Source organism: Phaenicophaeus curvirostris, chromosome Z (assembly GCF_032191515.1).
Source record: "Phaenicophaeus curvirostris isolate KB17595 chromosome Z, BPBGC_Pcur_1.0, whole genome shotgun sequence".
NCBI lineage: Eukaryota > Metazoa > Chordata > Aves > Cuculiformes > Cuculidae > Phaenicophaeus > Phaenicophaeus curvirostris.
The window spans coordinates 42503305-42524629 of NC_091431.1; the positions used below are offsets into that span (position 1 = coordinate 42503305).

General features: G+C 40.6%; 1 protein-coding gene across 10 annotated transcripts in view; it reads left to right on the forward strand.

The window, feature by feature from the left end:
* NFIB (nuclear factor I B) overlaps positions 1-21325 on the forward strand; it is a 271625-nt gene that overhangs the window by 86914 nt on the left and 163386 nt on the right. For 6 of the 10 annotated variants that reach the window (XM_069880041.1, XM_069880042.1, XM_069880048.1 and 3 more), the window contains exon 2: positions 11868-12399. In XM_069880041.1, coding sequence (XP_069736142.1) covers positions 11868-12399 — 532 coding nt within the window. Of the gene's footprint in view, positions 1-5533; positions 5886-11355; positions 11489-11867; positions 12400-21325 lie in introns of those variants that run through there. The other 4 variants (XM_069880043.1, XM_069880044.1, XM_069880049.1 and 1 more) reach the window with 3 other exon arrangements.

Below are 21325 nucleotides of genomic sequence, written 5' to 3' on the forward strand. Positions count from 1 at the left end.
TGTCTGGGCCACATTTTAATGCACAATATCCCATCCATTAAGTTGTGGTTGAATGCGGAGTGTGTGAGGACTTGGCAGCTCTCAGGTTGAAGGGGGCGGGGAAGCCAGTTTCGACTGTGACACAAGATGCCGATGTGGCGTGATCTGAATTATTATTAGGGCTGTGAACATGGCCATCTCTCCTCCTGCTGCTGGAAAGTGCTGCCATTGAACTTGAGATGGGACAGACAAGATCTCAAACTTTTTTTTTATTAGAAGTACAGTAGCTGGCAGAGAAAAGGCGCCAAAACACACAAGATTAACTTGTAGCATTCTATGAAGTGGTTTTGAGCTGCAATGCTTACAATTTTAACTTTGAATCCCAAGAAAAAAAACCCACCACTTTTATAATTCTAATTTGGGCAGACATTTAAATCCAGCTTCTAGACACTGCCCCTCTCCCTGCCAATATTCTCAAAACCTGGCAAATGATATAAATTGTCGGAAAAGATAGTGCTGAACTTTTATTGTTGTCATTGCTGTTTGTGTCCAGGGCATTTAAGATCAGCAGATGAGGGATTTTTTTTAAGGAATTTACTGTATCTGGGCAAGAGGGTTTCGAACCTTCGTAAGGCTGAGAACGTAACCCACAGTGAGGACAAAAACTGCACAGTTGTGGAACCCAGGTCGTTGTGGTTTATGGCTTTACACCTGAGGTTTGATGTTTTCTTTTGCTGGTCTGGGAATTGTGGAAAGCTGAAGTATTATAGACCCCATCAAACCATACATGGACAGGTCAAGTGTACACACCCTTCGTGTGTATGTGTGTCTCTGTATAGAGTCAGTCGTTTGTTTCTTCCCTTTTTATTGTATATGTGTATACCTTCTACCTGATCATACATGTATACAGTTTATATACAGTGTGTATTTCTCCTGATCACCTAGAAACAAACACAAAGTGCTGGTAAATATTATGATACATATATTTACAGTTATGATACTATACTGACTTAGAAATTTTACTGGTTGCTGTTGGCATTTTAAGTCATAAATCCCTTACAATTCAACTGCATGTGAAATGTACCAAGACCCCACAAACCAATGCATTATCAATTGGCTTATTTAACTAGTTGTTTGTTCTACAGGTATTTTCTACCCAACTTTCTGTGCATATACATGTATGTATATCTATGCACATACATATGAAAGTGGAACAAAGCCCTGATTTTGCCAGAGATGTGAAACTTGACTTCGTAGTTTAATATGATCATACAAGAAGTCTTGCAAGGCACGGACTAGTCCTACAGGTGGAATAACCATTAGATAACACTATGATAGCATAACAGGGTTTAGGTTATTTTCTACACGTAGCTGGCATAAACTATACTGGTATTTCTGCTCCTCAGTATTTATGTGTGCACTGAAGTAATTGTACATGTTGTGGACTGTGTGAATGGCATTTTCTAACAAAGGATGAAAAGAAGTTAACAGTATTGCTATTAAGCTAGATATGAAAGACACTGTAAAGAATCATAGAATCATAGAATAATCAGGTTGGAAGAGACCCACCGGATCATCGAGTCCAACCATAAAGCTGGCATTTTGGATCAAAGAGAGCTTTTAAGTGAAAGTCTTGGAGCTGGTTCTCAGATACTCTATCTTTTAGATGACATGACGTATGCCATAATGAATTGTTTCTGATTTTCACAAAAAGACTACTGAAATTTTAAGGAAAATTCTCATCCTTAGAAGTTCAGCATATGTATGTTTAGATAGTCGGCCAAATTGCCTATTCGTAACCTGACAGAATCTTAGGCTGCGTACTTCAGCATTAGGAATGCCTTTCTCTTTGATTACTAATAGTCTTGTACTACAAAACTTGAAAGAGTTGGGCAGTTGTTCAGGGCATCAGCTGAAATTCTGCTTGAGGAAGGATACAGATGGCCTAACTGACCTCTCCGTTATTTAATGTTGTTATCTCTGAAGTCCAAGGGCAGTGCTACTTTGCAGCATCTTGTAAAATTTGTGACCATTGTTTGTGAGGGAGAGAGATGGGAGAACAGTTTTTCTTTGCAAGTCTGGCATAGCAGGATATGCAGTGTTGGTAGAAAACTACTGTGGGGAGCTAGGACGGATGGTGGGGCACGAGCCCATCTGTCCATGGTGTCAAAAAGCCTTTCTGGTTCTTTCCTGAGATGAGGTGCGTTAGATCCTGCAATGTGGACAGTGGATGTCCCTCCATCCCAGTCACTCTGAGCAGAGGTGATGGGGAGGCATGGAGTGCTGGCATAGGGAGCAGCTCCGCCTCTGGAGGCTGTATGTTGTCCTGATTCACACGCAGCTTCAGCACTTGCCACTTACTGGTGTGAAAATTGCGTTTCCATCCTGAAAGAGCATTTTTGTGACATGACGTTTTCTAGCAGGCATGCTCATGTGTTTAGGTGACCTAATGTCCAGGCATGTATTATCAGTGTTCATATTGCATCCTGCCTTGAGGCCAGGATCCCTAAGGCCACCTTGGCCCCATTGAGTCAACAGTTCCCAGTGCCTCTCACCAGGAGGGTCAAGTGGTGACTTTTATTTTGTTAACTGCTCACATTACAATGATAGCTGAACTTCCAGATAGAGCATGGAGGTCGGCATAGCTCTAGCAGTGAGCGTGGAAAGCAACTGTCTCCTAGCTTGGAGCTTCAAGAGTAGAGAACCTGCAGCAGTAGCACGGTTTTTAGCATTTGGGGTGGGAGACAAGGGTTTTTAGGGGAATGGGGTGCTAATGCAAGCTGGGACTTGAAAGCAATTGAACTGCTTTCCCACAAGGTCTCCCTGCATGCCAGGGCTCAGCCACTCTGGCTGCTGTTGTTGCCGCATTAAGACTATGTTTCTCCAGGCTAATCAAGTTCCCACACAACTATTTATGTACCTCTGCAAAGAAGTGGTAGAGGGTTGCTCTTTTTCAATATTTGAATCTAGTTCTTTCTCTGTCCTGGAAAGAATCTTTAGTTTGCTTTCCTCTGAAGAGTGCTGGGAGCGCGGGGTGGGGAAGGAGGCTAGGATGATGGGAGCGTCCTGCCAGGTCAAACTGAAGGCAAATCAATTGCAACCTGCACCATTCTTGACTTGCCAGGATCCTGGGTCATGCAGAAGATGAGATGCTGCTTAAGCCATGCTGGCCAGGCAGCTCTGTTTCCCTTGCCTTTGTGCAAGGAGGCCGCTCAGTCCTGGCCATCACACTGACTCTGGGGTGGGTCTGGCCTTGCCATCGTCACCCAGCAGTGGCTCTTTCTGGAGAGCACTGGCATATGCTGCAGGGCCGGCTGGGCTCAGCGCCCCTTGTCCTGCCACCCTGAGCCGACTCCGGTGATGATGTAATCCCGAGCTCGCCCTGCCTCCACACACCCTTGCACCAGCGAGGGCTGCAGGAAGCGCCCACTTTGGTTGTCTGCCCTTACCTTGCTCCATGTGCCTTTTCCATGCTTGTCTTTCCTCGCTCTCAGCAGCTTGCCAGACAGTTCTTGCTTTTAGTACACAGGTCTCTAGTACGAACCAGTCCCTAAGCCGGGACTTGGGAGGGAGCGGGACCTTCTGGAAAACCTGCCTGGGAAAGGCGAGATTTCTCACATCTGTGCAGCTCACGGGGCAGCCTTGCGGATGTGTGTTGGGGGCTTGCTCTGATCTTTGCGGAGGGGTACAAGGCAGAAGGGAGACGAAGGGAGGTTATTAGATCAGGTCCACAGCAATGGCCTATTGTGCAAGAGTTCAAATGCTCAGAGAGTTGTATTCAAGGACATCAGTACATTTGTGCCACGGGGAATGTCTTTTATGGTAAATTAACTCCAGTTAAATTGAATATTTATTCAAAGGGAAACTCCAGTTTTAAAGCTGGCGTTATCAGCTTTTTGCAGTGTCTGGGTAAAGGAAAAGACGACGGGATTTGTGGGGGTATTCTTACACTAGATACGGGAATAAATTTTGCTCACTGTGGTTAACCCCGAGTCTTCCTCATCCCTCCTTGCCTAAGCGTAAGGTCAGAACTTGTCACTTCCCAGTGTGATCTGTGGAAGGCGAGCCCCGTGGCTGTCGCCTGGACCCCGCAAAACTGAGGAAATTGGGCAAGTGCGGCCAGAAACGGAGCCGCAGGGATGTGGCACGGATTTTGCAAGGCTTACCGCACCGGGCTCTCGCTTTGACATTACCTGTCTCCTGCGGGCTCTCTCCTTCCCCCGCCCATCCCCCTGCTTCTTTTGGTTTGTAAATTTATGGGAATTGCAGCTGGTAGACTTGGCAGGCTCCTCTCATTAAGAGCCCTCTTTGAAAATGGGCTGTGTTTGAGCATTTCCCTAATGAGGACAGGACGGGGTTAAAAAGTGACCATTTCATGGTTGACTTGAACCTGCCTATTTTCCTCGATGTGTCGTGAAATGCCTGACGTGAACAAAAAAAAAAAAATAAAATCTCACTTTGGGCCAGGAGGAAGTCAGCGGTTCCTCCGGGGCGAAGCCGGAGCCGCTGCCAGCGATGAGGGGCGAGGGACACCGAGCTCCCCCCGTGCTGCTCCTCGCAGGAGCCAAGATAGAAGTTTCGGTCACTTCTTCCCCCTCCCCCCCCCGCCGCCTTCCCCAGCTCCTCCGGTTAAGAGCTACCCCAGGAGAATGAAACCAGACCCCGCACCCTGTCGCTGGCCCGGTTGTCCCCCCCTCCGCCTTGGGGGCCGCCGCGGGGGGAGGAGGGGCGGGGGGCGCCGACAAATCGTACCCCGAAAGGAGGAGAAGGAAAAGAATCCTCCTGCAGATGGCAGACACCCCCTACCCCCCGTTCTTCCCACCTTTCCCCCCCCCGCAACTTTCTCCCACCAGAGGATGGGGGAAAACGAGGGACGTTGTTTGCAAAACGCGGTGGTTCCTTCTGCGGCGCTGGATGGTGATTAATGAAGGAGGGAGGGCAGAGGAGGGAGATCTGGTGGAGAAAGAATGTGTTTGCAGCAGGAGGAGGAGGAGTGTAAGCGGTGATTGTGTAATTAAATAATTTAAAAAAAAATACTTAAGTCTTATCGGGGGAGAGCGCTGGAGCGGGGTCCGGAGGGTGTAACGGGCCCAAGTTTGCGGAGCGGCGGGGGGTGCGGGGAGCGGGACACGCGCGGGGGGAGCGAATCGGGTCCGGGGGTGGCGAGGTGGAGATTCATCGCCTGACTTTTGGAGGGATCGTTTTTGTGGCCGTGGGCGCCCGCGGGGCAGCCTCTCGCCGTCGCCGCAGAAGCGAGGGAGGGAGCAGCAGGCGGCGGCCGCCGGGGGACCCCGAACCCTGCGCGCTCCCGTCCCGGCGCGCTCCCGCCGGACCCGCCGGGCTTCGCCGCTGCCGTCGCCCTCCGGGATTTTCCTCTCCGGGCTGTAACCTTGAACTTTCGAGAGCGTGGTGACAGTGCCGTAATAACCCACCGACAACAACTTCTCCAAAAAAAAAAAAAAAAAAAAAAAAGGATTAAAAAAAGCGCCAAAAGAAAAAATAAAAAAAAAAATCCTCCCGCCTACCCCCTCCCCCGCCCCCCCCACCCCTCGAGTCCTTCCCCCCTCATCTGCAAAACAACCAGCAGCAGCAGCAGCAGCAAAAGCGAGACTCCTGCGCCGCCGACTACAAGAGGGTTAAAAGTGTAGATTGGATTTCACCCCGGGAAATCTAGCACACGGAGTGAACTTGAATCTTTGGCTATTTAAGGAGGACTGGGGTTTGTTGTGAAGTTGTGGTGATCCAGTGCAGAGCCCCGTCCTGCTTGATTTCATCTTCCTTGAGTCTCAGATGACTGTAAAATGAATAGATGAAATTATTCCTTTTTGAGGCTTTTCTTAGGGGCTCTCCGGGCAGCGTGTTCTCAAAGCGAAGTCATGATGTATTCTCCAATCTGTCTCACTCAGGTATAGAAGCGTTTTATTTAATTTATTTGTTAATTAATTAATTAATTTTCACTTTTTTTTTTGTTTGCTTTTATATGCGTGCGAGTTGTTATTAATGAGTCATTGCTATTAACTGCAACGGGTTAAAGCGCAATTGTAACTAACTTGTCGGATCCTAACTCCTCTCGCAGGAGGGAATAGTAGGGAATAAACTGCACCAGGCCATTGTTGTGGGGAGATCCATTCAAAGTGTCACCCGCAGACAAATACTCTTTTAATTATTGGTGCATAAGAAGTCAAAGGTTAACAAAATGGACACGAGCATAATTACGCTAAAAAGCAGGTTTGGGAAGTATTGATTTGATTGGAATCAAACGATCCGTTCTCTTTTCAGCTCGCCAGTTTACGCAGGCTCGAATGAAAGGGTTTTGAAAGGAAGAGTGCTGTTTTTGACCAAAAAACGAGCGCTTGTCGGTGCGAAGTAATCCCGTCTCATGCTTAATTAATGATACACGGGCTGCCAGCGAGCGAGGGCGACGCGAGCTGGGAGGACCGAGCCGCGCGGCGTTTTCCCGTTCGGTTAGGCAGGGGCTGGGCTCTTCCCCCCTCCCGGCTCCTCCGCGACGCCGAATTCATCGGGGTTTTTTTTCGCGGAGCGGCGGGAGGGAGCGGGGCGAAGCCGCAGCCGGGGAGCGGGGGCGGAGGGGGGCGGGGGGTCTGTGTGTGGGGGTGTCCCTGTCGCGACAACACGCGGATTTTTGAGACCGCGGGGTTTTTTTTTTTTTTGGGGAGCCGGCTGGGGAAGCTCTCCGGGAGCCCCGGGAGGTATCGAGGAGCCGAGCGCCGGGTCTGCGAAGCCGGGGGATAGTTTTGAGGAGCTTTTGTGAAAGTCTGTCTTGGGAGGATGTGATGTAAACTGATTAAGCGATAACTCTTTGCTTCCACATTGGTGCGACAAATGGCTAAAGGAGCAGAAAATGCGCGAAAGTCACGTCTCCTGCGACGCTGTGATTAGGTGGCCGGCGAGGCGCGTAGGGTTTGCGCCGTGAATAAATAAATAAATATGATTTAAGTTATCCCACAATTAGAAAGAATAGTAATTCAAAAGGACCGAAGAGCTCATAAATCGCGAATGAAGATGGAAACGATGATAAGGCTTATTGGATACAGTCCTGTAGCTTTTTGGCTGACACATTTTTTATTGTTTATATTTTGTTTGGCATCTGAGTGTGATTGACTTAGATATGGATATTTTCAGCAAGCAAACGTGAGCTGCAGCGAAGCAAAACTGGAAAAGAGTACCATTGGGATACTCTTCAAAAGATAAATGAGTGCATATCGGAAGGGTTTTGTATAACATATACACATGCTTACAGATACACACATAAAAATAATTAATCATGGTGGAATCTGCAATTAATAAAAATCAATTCTGTGTGGAATGTCCATCCTGTGAAATTACTGATAGGCAATATGACCTCTGCACTGGGGTATAAACCTGAGAGTACAGCTGAAGTAAGTGGGTTTTATGTTGGAAACACGCAAATTTTCACCACCACTTCTGTTACAGCGGGTAGTTAATTTTGTTGTTTCCGGATGTAACTACACTTTTTTCCCCCATGTGTTTGCTTTTTGGATTCAAAGATGTAATAGATTTCCTCAGTCTTTACAAATCTGCATTGAAGTACTGCACTCAGGTGTATACAAAAGCACAACATCATACTCCTGCTGAAATAAATACACTAGAGCAATTCTTCACTTTCAAGCTATGATAACTTCCCTGTAATATTTTACAGTCACGCTGTCTCACGTGCCGTGATACAGGAGACGGATCACATTTAGAGGTACATACATGGAACACAGTTGCAACAAATATATTTCAATTTGGAATCTTTCTCTACCTGCTTGGAGTGATAAAAACATTTAAAAATAATCTTCCTACTCCATAAATTAAAAATTAAGATTACACTGGCAATGAGAATTTATACTTTGTGTTATTTATTTATTTAAAGCAATAGATTGATTAATCTTACTTAAAGTTGCGACTGTGTTAGAGTAGTACTGCCAAAATTGTTATCTCTATTGTGTCCTCCATCTCTAGGGCTCTTGCAGTGCACGTTGACTGTGGTAATGTATGCTCAGAACAAAATATTTTGGTAAAAGTTCTAAACACAGAACACATGTTTGGACTGAGCTCCATGTGAAATCTGTAGTTCAGTTTGCGCCGAGACAGCACTGAAGCGCCTTTTAGAAACAAGTCTAAAATCCAAAGTACAACTTTAAAACAGACCTTGGCAATTCTCTTTCAGTAGAAGACTGATAGTTGTAAAGTAACTGCAAGGAATAATGAAGACTTACCAAATGCATTTTAAATTTTTTTGGATCCTTTCCTTCCTATATGCCTCTTTCCCCTTGTTTCAGAATGAGTGGAAATGGCAGATATTTCTCTTGCTGAGGTGTGATGGGATGCAGTTACTGCATGCTTTTAAGTGCTTCATCTCTTGCGATACTTTTACCCTGGTTTATTTTTATGTTATGGTGGTCTAGTAAACCCAGAATACGTTGTCATTGTCTTTTCCTCCTAGAATAGGTTGTTTCATTAAGCACAGAGAAAGTTCATGCAAGGAAATGGAGTACGTGAAGTTTTCTGTGTAAGATTTCTAGACTTCTGCATGGTATATTTATGGTATGGTCGTCAGTTCAAACTTCCATGAATTGATATGAAGTTTATAAAAGTGGAAGAGAAGAGAAGGGCTCTACATTTCCCGTTTACCTATACCAGATAGGAAACCTGGCCTGTCTATCATCACCAGTATGTTTGCCTTTATTTACGTGCTACATAGATAACATATAATATATTTATTTTTAATTTAAATTGCCGGCGCACAATGGTTCACCTGACCCATTTGATTTGACATTTGAAAATCTTACCTCCGTAAATCACTTTATTGCAGGAGCAACTGTGGCACATGTTTAAGTGCCACATAAAAAAATATATTTCTGCATTGCCTGCATGATTATTAAGGGGAAAAAAAAATCAAATTCTGTAGATAGCTTTTTAGAAGGTTTAGTGGAGAATGTGTGTGATTAATTACAGATATCCATTTAGGATCATTTTTATGGGCACTTCTTCATGTCAAGTAATGTTTCATTTGAAAGGACTCCAGATGCACAATGAATCTCTTAAAGACATTTGATAATATTGCTTTAGAACAGGATGTTCTTTGCTGTATTTCTCCTTTGTACTCTTTCATACGTACTTATATCTTTAGGACTTAATGATATTATGAAAGGAAAGCCTATATACAATTTTACAAAGTTTTGCTCCCCTGTGCCCCCCCTTTGAAAAGGAAACGTTCAACCACAACAGATTGGAATTTAAAAGTGGAATTTTTCTCTATAAAATCTTCATAGATGTGAAATGCTTTAGGTTATTATTGGTAATACTATGTGCATTACCTAAAGGCGTAGCCATTCCAAAATAGTTTGTGATCTTCTTTAAGAATTCAAACTAAATGTGCAGTATTCTAGTAATGTAGAATATTTCTACGTTGATTTTATTGCGATTTTAAGTTATAAATGCCGAAGTCTGTTTAGATGTAGGGGAAATCATCGCACTGGGGTAAAAATTCATTTTTCTCAAAGCTCTTTAGCCCCATGCCTTCAGCTTTATTCCCAGCTGTTACAATTTTCAGAATCTGCAGTAAATTTGTTTCATTCATTCTAGAGTGAATTGTAAGGTTTTAACACCATGCGGTCTTTATGATTATGTTAATTGTTTTTCAAATTTTATTGGAATACATTGATTAAGATGGCTTCTTTAGAAGAAAAAATAAACTTTCTTTAGTAGTCATAATTGAGGGGGATAAAAAGCATGGCATCAGAAAGTGTATGAAGATAGGAAAGTCTTATCATGGGTTGTGGTTACTCAGAGCAGTATTGCCTTCCCACACAAAGAACAGATTGTGGTTTAACTCTTTCCACGGCCTAGTTTTATGTGCCAGAGTAGTACGAGAATTGTTCAAATCTCTGCTGGAATCTACTAATCAGTTTAATTATTGCCTTTGTGGCTCTTTGTCAAGCATCATATTGTAATGCAATCGTTTATGTCCTGAATTATCTTCCTATTTTGTCTCTCTCTTCTTTTTTTTCTTTTTTAAAATTTTTATTTTCTTTTTTTCCTGTGACGGTAACACATTCGTACGTAAAATGCTTGCAACTCTCCTGTTGTTTTCTGTTTGATTTGAAGATGGTTCGGGAAGAGACGTAACTAGATCTAGTGGATTTTTTTTCTAAACCATTCCGGAAATTTTGAAGTTTGTTTGAAATTTGAAGATTTAAATGCTAAATTCTTGGCCTGAAGCTTCTCCAATGGCAGTCTGAACTCTGTATAATTGAGACCATTAGTTATACTTTCATCATTTTTACCTGATGAAGTTAATCAGCCTGTTGATTAAACATAATTCATTCCTTGTATAGCAGTGTAGCTAAAATATTAGTTTGTTAATTGTGTTCTTGAACATAATTGTATAAAAAAGGTTTGGTTTTAGTTTGATTGCAGCATACCACTCAGTATGATGAGCAGTCTGCAAGGTATTTAAAACCAAATATGCCTGCACAGAGGAATAAAGATACCTTCCCTAAGGTCTCCCTTCCAAACCAGAGTACAGTAATGTTTGATAATCAGATCGCGCTGTTTTAAACAGTGGATTTGCTCATGGAAAAAAGGAATTAGATTTTGGGGAAGGCCTATTTAGATACTAACATGGATGTGTAGGGTACTACTTTTAGCAGACAAACCAAATTAATTTAATGCTATAGGATGTACTTTAACACGACAACTAAGCATTACCTCCTTAATGCAATCCATATTGCTGCTAGGCAGAAGATAAGAACTTGCAGATGAAGCCAGATGTCAGAAAGGGATATTTTGGAACTGTAAATAAATTGCATGGATTTCACAAAAGCAGCATTTGACCAGTGGTGCACTCATAATGTCACTCTGCCACAGCATGCAGAAACACAAAGAATGCAAAGTTTGTGCCAAGTTGCCATTTTTCATTGTACACCTCAGATTGATTTTTAAGGGGTTTGGAATAATTGCCACACTCATGTGATCAGTTAACAAATTAACTGACTCTGTGGGGCTTCAAAACTTACAATGGAGCTGCCGGAAGAACATAAATGTAATTTTTGTTCTCAACTTCATACACTTTTATTTTACAGAGTTTAGGGGTGGTGGGGGGGAAGCCCCAAGAGCTGAAAGTACAGAAGCTTCTGTTCAGGATTTGTATACGACACGCTGTGTCTTTTGCTTGCTTTCGCTTACTGTATACTGGTTTCTCTAGTTACCACCACTGGAATGGTGCTGTTTCAGTGCTGGAATGCTGGACGTTTGATAAGAAAATGGATCAAGTTTAATGGCGCATGCTCTTTGTGCCACCAGCAGTCTCTTGCTGAGAGCATGCTCCAAAAGTGGGAACTGTGTGGCATTACACTGAGCATGTATATGCTTTGTGTTTCTGTGCCACAGAGAAGAGAAATGAACTGTGGCATTCGCCTCAGCCTTCTGAACGTTTCTACTCAGATTTTTTAAAACCGTACAGTGTCCTCTTTGTGCAATGGTACTTTTCTTGATGTTAGACGTTCACTCAGATATTTAAGTGTTAGAAACAGAACATCTTGATAGCATCTCTTTTCAATGGTGTTGTCTTTGCAGCATTGTGGGATAAAGTGAGGGGAGGCATACTGAATAAAATCTTCACCTGGTTCTTTCAAAGACTGAAATATGGGGAAAGTGCGATTCTCTGGGTACTTTCTGGCTGTGCCTGACAGCAGTAGTAATTGCATAATTTGCATAAATGTTAAGTGTTTATTCTCTTCGTCTTGTATTTCACTTTAAGATTTTCAGAAATCTTTCTTGATATTGCTTTGATTATGAGAATTTACTGACTTTGAGTTTTCTTCTTCTCTTTTTCTTTTTCCCTCCACTTCTTTTCACAGGATGAATTTCACCCGTTCATTGAGGCACTTCTTCCACATGTCCGTGCAATTGCCTATACTTGGTTCAACCTTCAGGCTCGAAAACGCAAGTACTTTAAAAAACATGAGAAACGAATGTCAAAGGATGAGGAAAGAGCAGTCAAGGATGAGCTACTTAGCGAAAAGCCTGAAATTAAACAAAAGTGGGCATCCAGGCTCCTGGCCAAACTGCGCAAAGATATTCGCCAAGAGTTCCGGGAGGATTTTGTGCTCACAGTGACTGGGAAGAAGCACCCATGCTGTGTATTGTCCAATCCTGACCAGAAGGGTAAGATTAGGAGAATCGACTGCCTGCGACAGGCTGACAAAGTCTGGCGTCTGGATCTAGTCATGGTCATCCTGTTCAAAGGCATCCCCTTGGAAAGCACGGATGGAGAGAGGCTTATGAAATCCCCACATTGCACAAATCCAGCACTTTGCGTCCAGCCGCATCACATAACAGTATCAGTCAAGGAGCTTGATTTGTTTTTGGCATACTACGTGCAGGAGCAAGGTAGGAAGCAGATTGTTGTGTTTCTGTGTTAGTATGTCAAACTCTGATTCCAAGTAGCTCCGTTTCCCCTGTGGGCTGCCTTCCAGTGAAACATTATTCTGTGGTCTATAGATGTAACGTGGGTACATATCATATTATGTAAATCAGCACGTATACCTATATACTTACATATACACAAATTCCTCCAGACCTTTGTAAATGACATGTATGTTTGACATACATGCCTCATTCTCTTTCAAGAGAGAGCTGGACATACCAAGGTAGTACTTTAGTTCACTGAAGTTGCTCTTTTTTTGTCAAAAAGAGGAAATAAATTGTGTAGTTTTTCCAGTTGTGACTTCAGAAAACATTATTCTTGTTTTCCAGGTTGGTTTTTTTTTTCATTTCCTTAGTACTGTTAGTAACAGATGCAAGTATGTGCAATTGCACAATCACAATAAACCCTACAAATATTTATTATTGTCTTGGTAGTTCCAAATAATCAAGAATTTGTTGTTAAACTGATGAACCTACTACCACTTCGAAGAACAATTATAGACTTTCTCATGTCTATAAAATAAAATATAAAAAATCTTTTGTGCAGAAATACTGCTTTAACTGCTTTGTAAATATAACGTGTAGTCAGATTTACAGCATACAATACTTAATGCCTTTTTCACATTTTACATCAATACCTGATCTTACCTATCTGAGCCACAAAACAAAGATCCAGAGTGTGATATTTTGAGGGAATTTTTCATAGATAGCATATTTTCATAATCACATTAGTATACTTGAATCTCTTTGGCAGACAATTGAAATTGGAAGTTGTTGTGGAAAATCGCAGGAACGCAGTTGAAGGGTTTCTTAAATTTAGTTTTATAGAATGAAAATAAAAACAGAGTTTCTTATAATCGTGTAAGAAGGAAAAAACTGCTAGTCATGTGTAAGTTCACGTAACAATACTCATAGGCAGGTTCTCCAAAATCGTAAATCGCTGTAAGCAGACAATGTTGTTTGGTTTTTTTTTGGGGGTTTCTTTTTGATTCTAAGCCTTCTGAAATGCTTTTTCTCTGTGAGGGGTTATTTTGGTTCTTTCTGGTGGTTGTGCCATCCTCTAGATGTCTTTGTATTCCTGACTGATTAGCAGTAATAAAACATTGCTTTTTTAGCCACAGATCTCAACTAGTGAAAGTTTAACTGGCCGCAGATGGTGGGCCATTTCACAATTTGGCCTGGTAGTAGGCAGAAATGGCCTGCAGAAGGGCAGCTGGCAGGCTCTTGTCTGATGCCCGATACATAACTGCGGGATTTAAGTGAAAAGCAAACGGAATGGATTTTGTTAGTAACAAAAAAAGTAAAATGCATATGGCCTTGTTTGACGTATGCTCATTGTTTAAAAGAACAGATACAGAACACAACCTTTTGCTTTTTACTGTATTTGTCTCATAGCATTTACTCACGCAAGTGAAGCACTATGTTTTCCTGAATGTATAAACAGACTTCAATTTTTTAGGTTGTTCATAATGAAAAAAAACAGTTGGTTTTTTTTTCTTTTACTTTCACCCCTCTGCTTGTATTTTTTGTATTTTTCTTTCTACCGCAGTAGACAACACTTAGGTATTTTGAAGCGACTTTAAGTAGCTGCGGAGTCTGGTAAATCTGGTCCCCAATAACATAGGAAAAAAGATTTCTTTGATAGCATTAAACAAAGCAGCTTAATTACAAATAATTTGTACCTTTAAACTCCTTTTGAGAACAGAAATTCAAATGATATTTTAAATGCACATATTGCAAGACACAGCTTACTGGTTAATTCTAATGGATTTACCTATCTCTAAAAGTCAAAACTACAAAGGGAGGCAAACCGGTTTAAGTAGATTTTGAGCTGAAAAAGGCTGGGTCAGAGTACTCTTGCATGCTGTTGACTTTTAAGTTGTTGGAAATAAGTAACTTGAATTGGGCAAAGGAATTGCAGGGCATAGCTCATTTCAGTGATTTAAATTGAGAATTTAAGTTTATTGAGAATATGGGTTTATTTAAAACACGTGTCTAACCACAAATGATTGAGACAAACATGCTGTAATGTTATAACTTTCAAAGCTGTATGATGCTACTTTGAGAATATACTGGAAGATGAAGCTGACTGTTTTCTATGTACTGAATCACCCTTAATAGACCCTTATGGTTATTGTGACATTGCATGTATTTTCTATCTGTCTTGCTGCTTTACAGTAAATCTTAGGTTAACATCTGTTGGCTCCTTTCTTGAAGTCATTATTAAGTTATCTTTGTATTTTTTTCTTTTTTTGCCAAACTTTGATTATCCTCACTGAAAGCAGGTTAATTGTGACACTTTGTAGTGCACTTGATTGAGAGCACCAGGCTTTGCAAGAGATAAGCATGAAGTCAACCAAAATGCTGCTTTATACACATGCTGTTTTGCTTTTTATTCCTCTTTTAGATTATATAAACCCGTCTAATGTTATCATGTAAAAACTAAGCAGAGACATGGGACCAATTAAATCCCTGAAAGAAATATGATGGCATTAGCACATAAAATGAATAAAGGGGCCAAGTAGCTTTTTTGTGGTGGTTGTTGTTGTTGTTGCTTTAAAAAAGATTAGGGGAAAAAAGAGGAGGAAGGGTAGTTCGAATGCCACTGATGGTTGCCAGTGGCACCAGGATTGGCATCAGACCTTCTTTGTTTAGCCTAGGATGCCTGTGATTTGTTGGTTGGCATCCGCATTGCAGTACAGAGTAATGTTACAATATATTGACAATTTCCAGATCTAGAAGTATCAATAATCCTTTCAGTTCTTAATAAAAAGAGCTTCTACTTCCATGCATGCCTTGAAAGAAGAAATAAAGACCGACCTATGAAGTTCTGTCATTGACCAACTTCACCCGGTTCTACTCTTTGCTCATCTTCCTCAGAATTCAGCATCTTTTCCCTCTCTCTGTTCACTTTCTACTACCCTCTTACGCTTTATGATTTTTTTAAAAATAAAGAACAAGAAAAAGAGGCTTGACATAGGTTGCAATGTTGCTCCTTTGACTGAAATGGAGGAAAAAATGGGAAGAACATACTGTGATCAAGTTTTAACATCAAAAGAATTCTTAAACATAACACACTTATGCCGAGCTCTGCTTGTTGTGTATATGAGGTCCACCCTTCCCCCTCCCCCCTCAAGTTTTTTAAAAGCCCAAACCTTGAAAATGGCACGAGCACTGTTTCTATTGATAAAACTGCTTTTTTTCTTTCTTTTTTTTTCTTTTTTTTTTTTTTCACCCCTCTCCTTTTTTTCTGCCAGGCATCAAACGGTGTCTAATGTTTAGAACGAAATACACCTCAGTCCATAAAATTGCTTGGTGATGTTTGATTCAGTGCAGCGCTTATGCTGTGTTCCCGTTGCTACAAGAACCGCCATTTTGTTTGTTGAGTGCCAGGAGAGGGAAAAAAAAGGCAGACAATGTGCTTGATGCCAATAATGGTTGCCAGTGGCACCGAGGTTGGCATCAGACCCTCTTTGTCTAGTTGCTGAATGCCTTTGATTCGTTGGTTGGCATCCGCATTGCAGTGGGCACATTGGAAAGTTTTTGACAATCAGTGAATGAAAGCTGCGGTACTTGTTTGCTGCAACAGAACCCAGATTATATAAATCCCTTCTCCTGATAGATGTTTTACTTACTCTTAGAATGGCTAATTAAAAAAAAATGGCATTACTGTTTTTTTCTAAAACATAAAGTATCTACAGCAATGTGCCTCATCTGCAGAATTCCTAATCCCCGAGTCATCCCTGTTGTTTTTTTGCAGCGTAAATAAAATGCAAACTTGATGTTAGGTATTTCAGCACATAAGGAATGAGGCATAGTGGACCTTGACAAATGCTTTGGGAGTTTAAAGGACTGAAGCAACGGTACATGTAAATGATAAACACTTGTAAGTCTTCCTAATACATATGCTTCTCAGAGTACATTTCTCAGATCAGTCACGTTACTGTTCAGACTTTCTTTTGCCCTTGTAGAAGAGTGATATAACTGGGGGAGACTACATCCTCATCTCTTAATAAACTCTACAGTTGATGGTGGATCTTTTAAACTCTTCAAGAAGGAGGACAGAAAATAGATGCAGTTGCCCTTAGCCTGATACTGTACGGGCACTCTTGTTTTTTTAACTTCTTAAACCATCAAGATGCTGCCACAGTTCCAGCTGCCTGAGTTTGTTACCGGGACTAAAAAAGGACTAAACAATTTCTCTTGGAAGTTTCCTAGATAGTTAGCATTAATATTGCTTTCCGGTTAACTGCTATTATCTCTTTAATTAATAAGAAGGATTAGCAGCTCTACCCAAGGGCTACACAGAAGGAAGCCTGGCCTGCATGAGTCCCTGAATCGCCAGACTGTCCTGTCTCTTGTGGAGGAAAGGCACGGAAAAAAAATTAAAGGAAGAGAAAGGAGAAGAGGGGGAGAGTGAGGGCGCAGGCTGGCTTCTGCAGCCTAGCAAAGGGAGAACTTTGTGCAGGACCCTCCTGCCGTGCCGCTGGGATGCTGGCGACAGGGATGGCTGGCGCTGGCTGCGTGCCACATACCTCCTGCCGGTGGCTGCCCGGGCGAGGGGCACGGGCTTGCCCGCACTTGGGTAGCACGCTTTATGCTCTTCATAAGTGCGTTTTCAGATAATCTTGTCTGGGGTGCCGAGTGCTGCGTTTGTACTGACTCAAAACTAGGTTTGCCCTGGTTTAGTGCTGGAAAACTGATAATCCCTAACTGAACAGGGTTATCACTTTTTTTCACTTAACACAGTTCTGGCAGCGTGTATGCACTGTCTCACTTTGAAAAACTTGTCCTCCTTCCAGGAGGAATTGTAATTATTTTTTGAACATGGTGTGTCTGAATTGCAGGAGTGGGTGGGTGAACTTGCAGTGTATCAATGGCTTGATACTTTTCCTAAGCTTTTTGAGTTTTGTGAATTCATAGGGAGCTCAAATTTTGAAATAGGTTTGCGTAGTCTTTTTCATGTTAGGCTTTATTTTCCATTGATGATATGGTAATATAATAGTACTTATATTTTAAAATGCTACTTACAATTACTTTGGTTAGTTTGCTCTGACTACAATAAATTTCACTTAAAATCACAATCAAAATTATGCTTTCAGAAGTCTGTGTTCTGTGTAACTCATATAATGGTCATATGTCTAAGTGTCACACCACCCAGATGGATTTTGGATGTGGATTTGCATTTCTTGTGTGCACTGATGCTTCCATGTACAATTAATAAAAAAATAATGGGGTTAGAAGAATCAATCAATCTGTTGAATTGCCGATTGTTCTCACTTCCATTAACTTTAATGATTTGCCTCCTTCTGAATACTTTACCTGGGAACATACAGTAAAACATTTTACCTGTTTTGCAGAAGGGCATGTCAGGGTACAAGGAAATTTGTTGGAGTATACACAGCAAATTATTACACTGGGAACAACAGGAAATAGAGCTTGTTACTGCCCGTACCTATAGCTATGTAGTAGCTCTAGGAGCTTGTTATTTATGCAGTGAAATGGCATGCTAATCTATTGCACTAAATCTCAGTTTTGAACCAGAGAGGCAGTGCGGATGCAGAAGTATGAGTTTATATTTTGTCTGCTCTTGTATGAGAAGAGCTTTCTGTAGCTGTAAGAGCTGATGGGTAGTCATAATTTATTTTTCAAACTATGAATTACTTTAAACAATTTCAGTCTATTTGGGCATTCGGAAAATGTAATTTTAAAAACCTTTTTGTGTCAACTGAAAGAGACACTGTATTGATTGCTTTTCTAGTTTTCTGAAGTAAAATTTTGGATGGCTACTTTGTTTCTGTTGTGCTGGAAATTATAGACAGGAAAGAAATTTGTTATTAGGAGATAGAGATTTTGTTGTATATATGGGCATAATTGTGTTTTTAAATTAATGATTATAGATACTTTGTTTATGAAGATCTAGGGTATTAAAATATTTAAACAGGTCACCCATTAGTTTTAATTTTTCAGAATGTATATGCATGAGCTGACATTTGGACGGTAGAGCCAAAGAATTAAAAATGTATGTTTTTTTTCTTTTTAATTTGTTTCCCTCAGAACTGGTTTATGTGTCAAATGACAGGTTTGTGAGAAAGGAAGGTTTTTTTTCTATTTTTAATTTATTGTTTTATTCAGGAATAAAATATATATATGTTTTAGGAAGGAGCTTTTAGCTTATTCTGTTTTTTCTTACCTAGTGAACCAAAAGGGGAGTAATTGTCACAGGGTTAAATGACATTAATTGTATTTAAGACAAAAGAGGCTTACACTTAAATAAATTCTGTGCAACTAGTTGAAAATTTAGAGGTCAGTGTTAATTTATGAATGACATTTAGATTGACAGCAAGAAACCATAAACTGAAGAATAGAAACCAGAAGATTCCTGCTTCGTGGTAGTTTCAGACAGAAGAACAATACCGAGAACAAAAAAAAATGCTTTTAAGCTATAAATAAGGCCACTAATTCATAAAGGAAATACTTCAAGTAACAGCAGAGATTTATGTTTTAAATTCCTTAATTTCATGCATATTGAATTCATTTTAACTGTGAAAACTTCATTAAAATAATTAAACACTAAATACCACTGCAGGTTGGATTTAAAAGTTAATTGCATGAGATTGCTGTCAAGTCTGCTTCCTTTTTTCTACCTTTCCTTTTCTTTTCTGCTTTTGCTCCTCCTTGTCCTCCCTGCTGCTAGTGTAGTAATGCACACATCTCGAGGATTGGTCACCCTCTGAAGCTCTGATACTTGGAGCAGTGGGCCACACCGCAAAGCACAGTAATTCAAAAGACTTCCTAAAGAATTACATTACAATCTCAACTACAAGGTGGTATGTTACTTTGCTGTAATCACTTGGGTAAGGATGATCTCAATATCAAATTAAACGGCTAACTTAGGTGAACAGCGTTGTTCCTTCCATAGTGGAATGGAGAAGATATCCCATATGTAGAGACACTTTCCAGACCCTAAGTGAATGTGAAAAAGTAAAGTCAGTGTGATTAAATGGTTTGGTTGATAGATGTCAAACAAGATGTCATTCATTATAGGGACATTTCATGACTTTACTTTGTCTCTCCTTTTTTATTTTTATTTTTTTCTAACTCTGTTGGAACTTCTAGAAGCAGTGGCTAAAAATCTGGCTCAGGGCAGTGAAGCCTGGATTAGAAGAGATTTGAAAGGCTCAGAAGCTAGTAAACGGGAAGTAAATCTTAGATTATTAGCTATGTCCAAGAGAAAAGAGAGTTGATTTGCGCAAGTATATTGTACTGTCTGGGAGCAGCGAGTTGTGTGTGAATTTGGGAAGTTCTTCTAGTATAGCTGTGAGTGTACCTCCACCTTATTATTTACAAACATTACTTTCTTATACTCTCCCCGCACCAAATTATCCTTTCAGAGAGTTTCTTTCTTTTTCTGAAGTATATTATGCTTATTAAAATATTTTAAATAAATATACTTCTTTAGCTGTTTCTTAGGAACCTCATTTTTGGTGTGTGACTTTTGTTTAGCTTTTTTTCACAGCTGATGGGTGGTAGGCTCTTCAGACTTGGCTTTTGGGGAGGATTCTGAGAATGCGTTAATACTATAAAGTATGTTTATCAATAATAGTGTTTCAGATTTTTTTACACAGCCTAAGGACCAGAACCACACCTCCTGTGTGTGTTAAGTTCCTCTTGCCCCTCTTCAAGTCAAAAAGGCAACTTAACATTATAGGGACACCAGAGCCATTTTTAACATCATCTTCCTCCTAATTATGGTGTTTGGGACCTTGTAAACCACTTTTGTTACTTTAAGATTGAACTAAGAAGAAGTTGCTGTGAAATGACACTGGGGAAAGCATAGCATAAAAGCTTAGCTGAAGCCCATTCAGCTGTTAAGACTATTTTTCCCTTGGAGAAACCTTGCACTTCTGAATAGTAACGGCCTGTGTCCAGGGAAGCCTTTGGGTTTTCTGATGTCCTTCCATAAAAGTGCCCTTGCTAAAGACATCCCTGAAAAAATATCCTTAGGGAGCAAATAGGAAAGCCAAATGCAAAAATGAACAGTTAGTGAACTCTGTTTGAGAAACTCAGTGTGACTGTTGAGAAATTAGGAGAAAAGATAAGTTTTCTGATATTGACTTGATGCAGGTGCTGTGCACTACTAAATACATTCTACGTTATTTGCAGTTATTTGGTTATTGAGATTTTTACACATTTAGGTCTTGAGTATGCTGTTTATATTCTTACCTTCCTAATCTTCAGTTACATTAACCAGAATTACTATACGTGTTTTCATAGAGAATGAATTTAAACAAATGCAAGGTAAGTATGAAATATTTATTTTTAATCTCGCATTGTATTTTATTTTTTAGTCAGTCACCTTGTCATATGCTTCATGAGCTATCTTGTGGGAAAATGTCACAGGATTTATACACTTTTCTTTAATATAAAAACAAAGAAATGTGCACACATTAGAATCCGGTAATTACAAACTCCATGTCTCTAGAAATCAAATATAATTAAAATATTTACAAGGTGTGTATTTTTTACTTGTGAATTATATCACCCTAAAATATGATTTTCAGTCTTTATTTGATGAAGCAACTAACAAAGAAATGCTAGATTTGCTTAGAGGATTATTATGGAGCTGTCTTGTGTCTAAGAGATAGTAAGTACATTTATTGCAGCATCCGTTTTCCATTGCATGATTAATACCATTGAAAATGATGCCAAACATCTTGAAAGGATGACTATGCTCCAGTGTCCCTGATTTAAAAGTGTGAAAACATCTAGTCAAGACAACTTGTATTTTATTATTCTTACATCTGCAGTTCCTGGACAGATTACCTTAGATTTGTTATGCCATGTTAAAAGATGTGTTTTACGAGGGTGGCCTCAGCTCCTGCCCTTA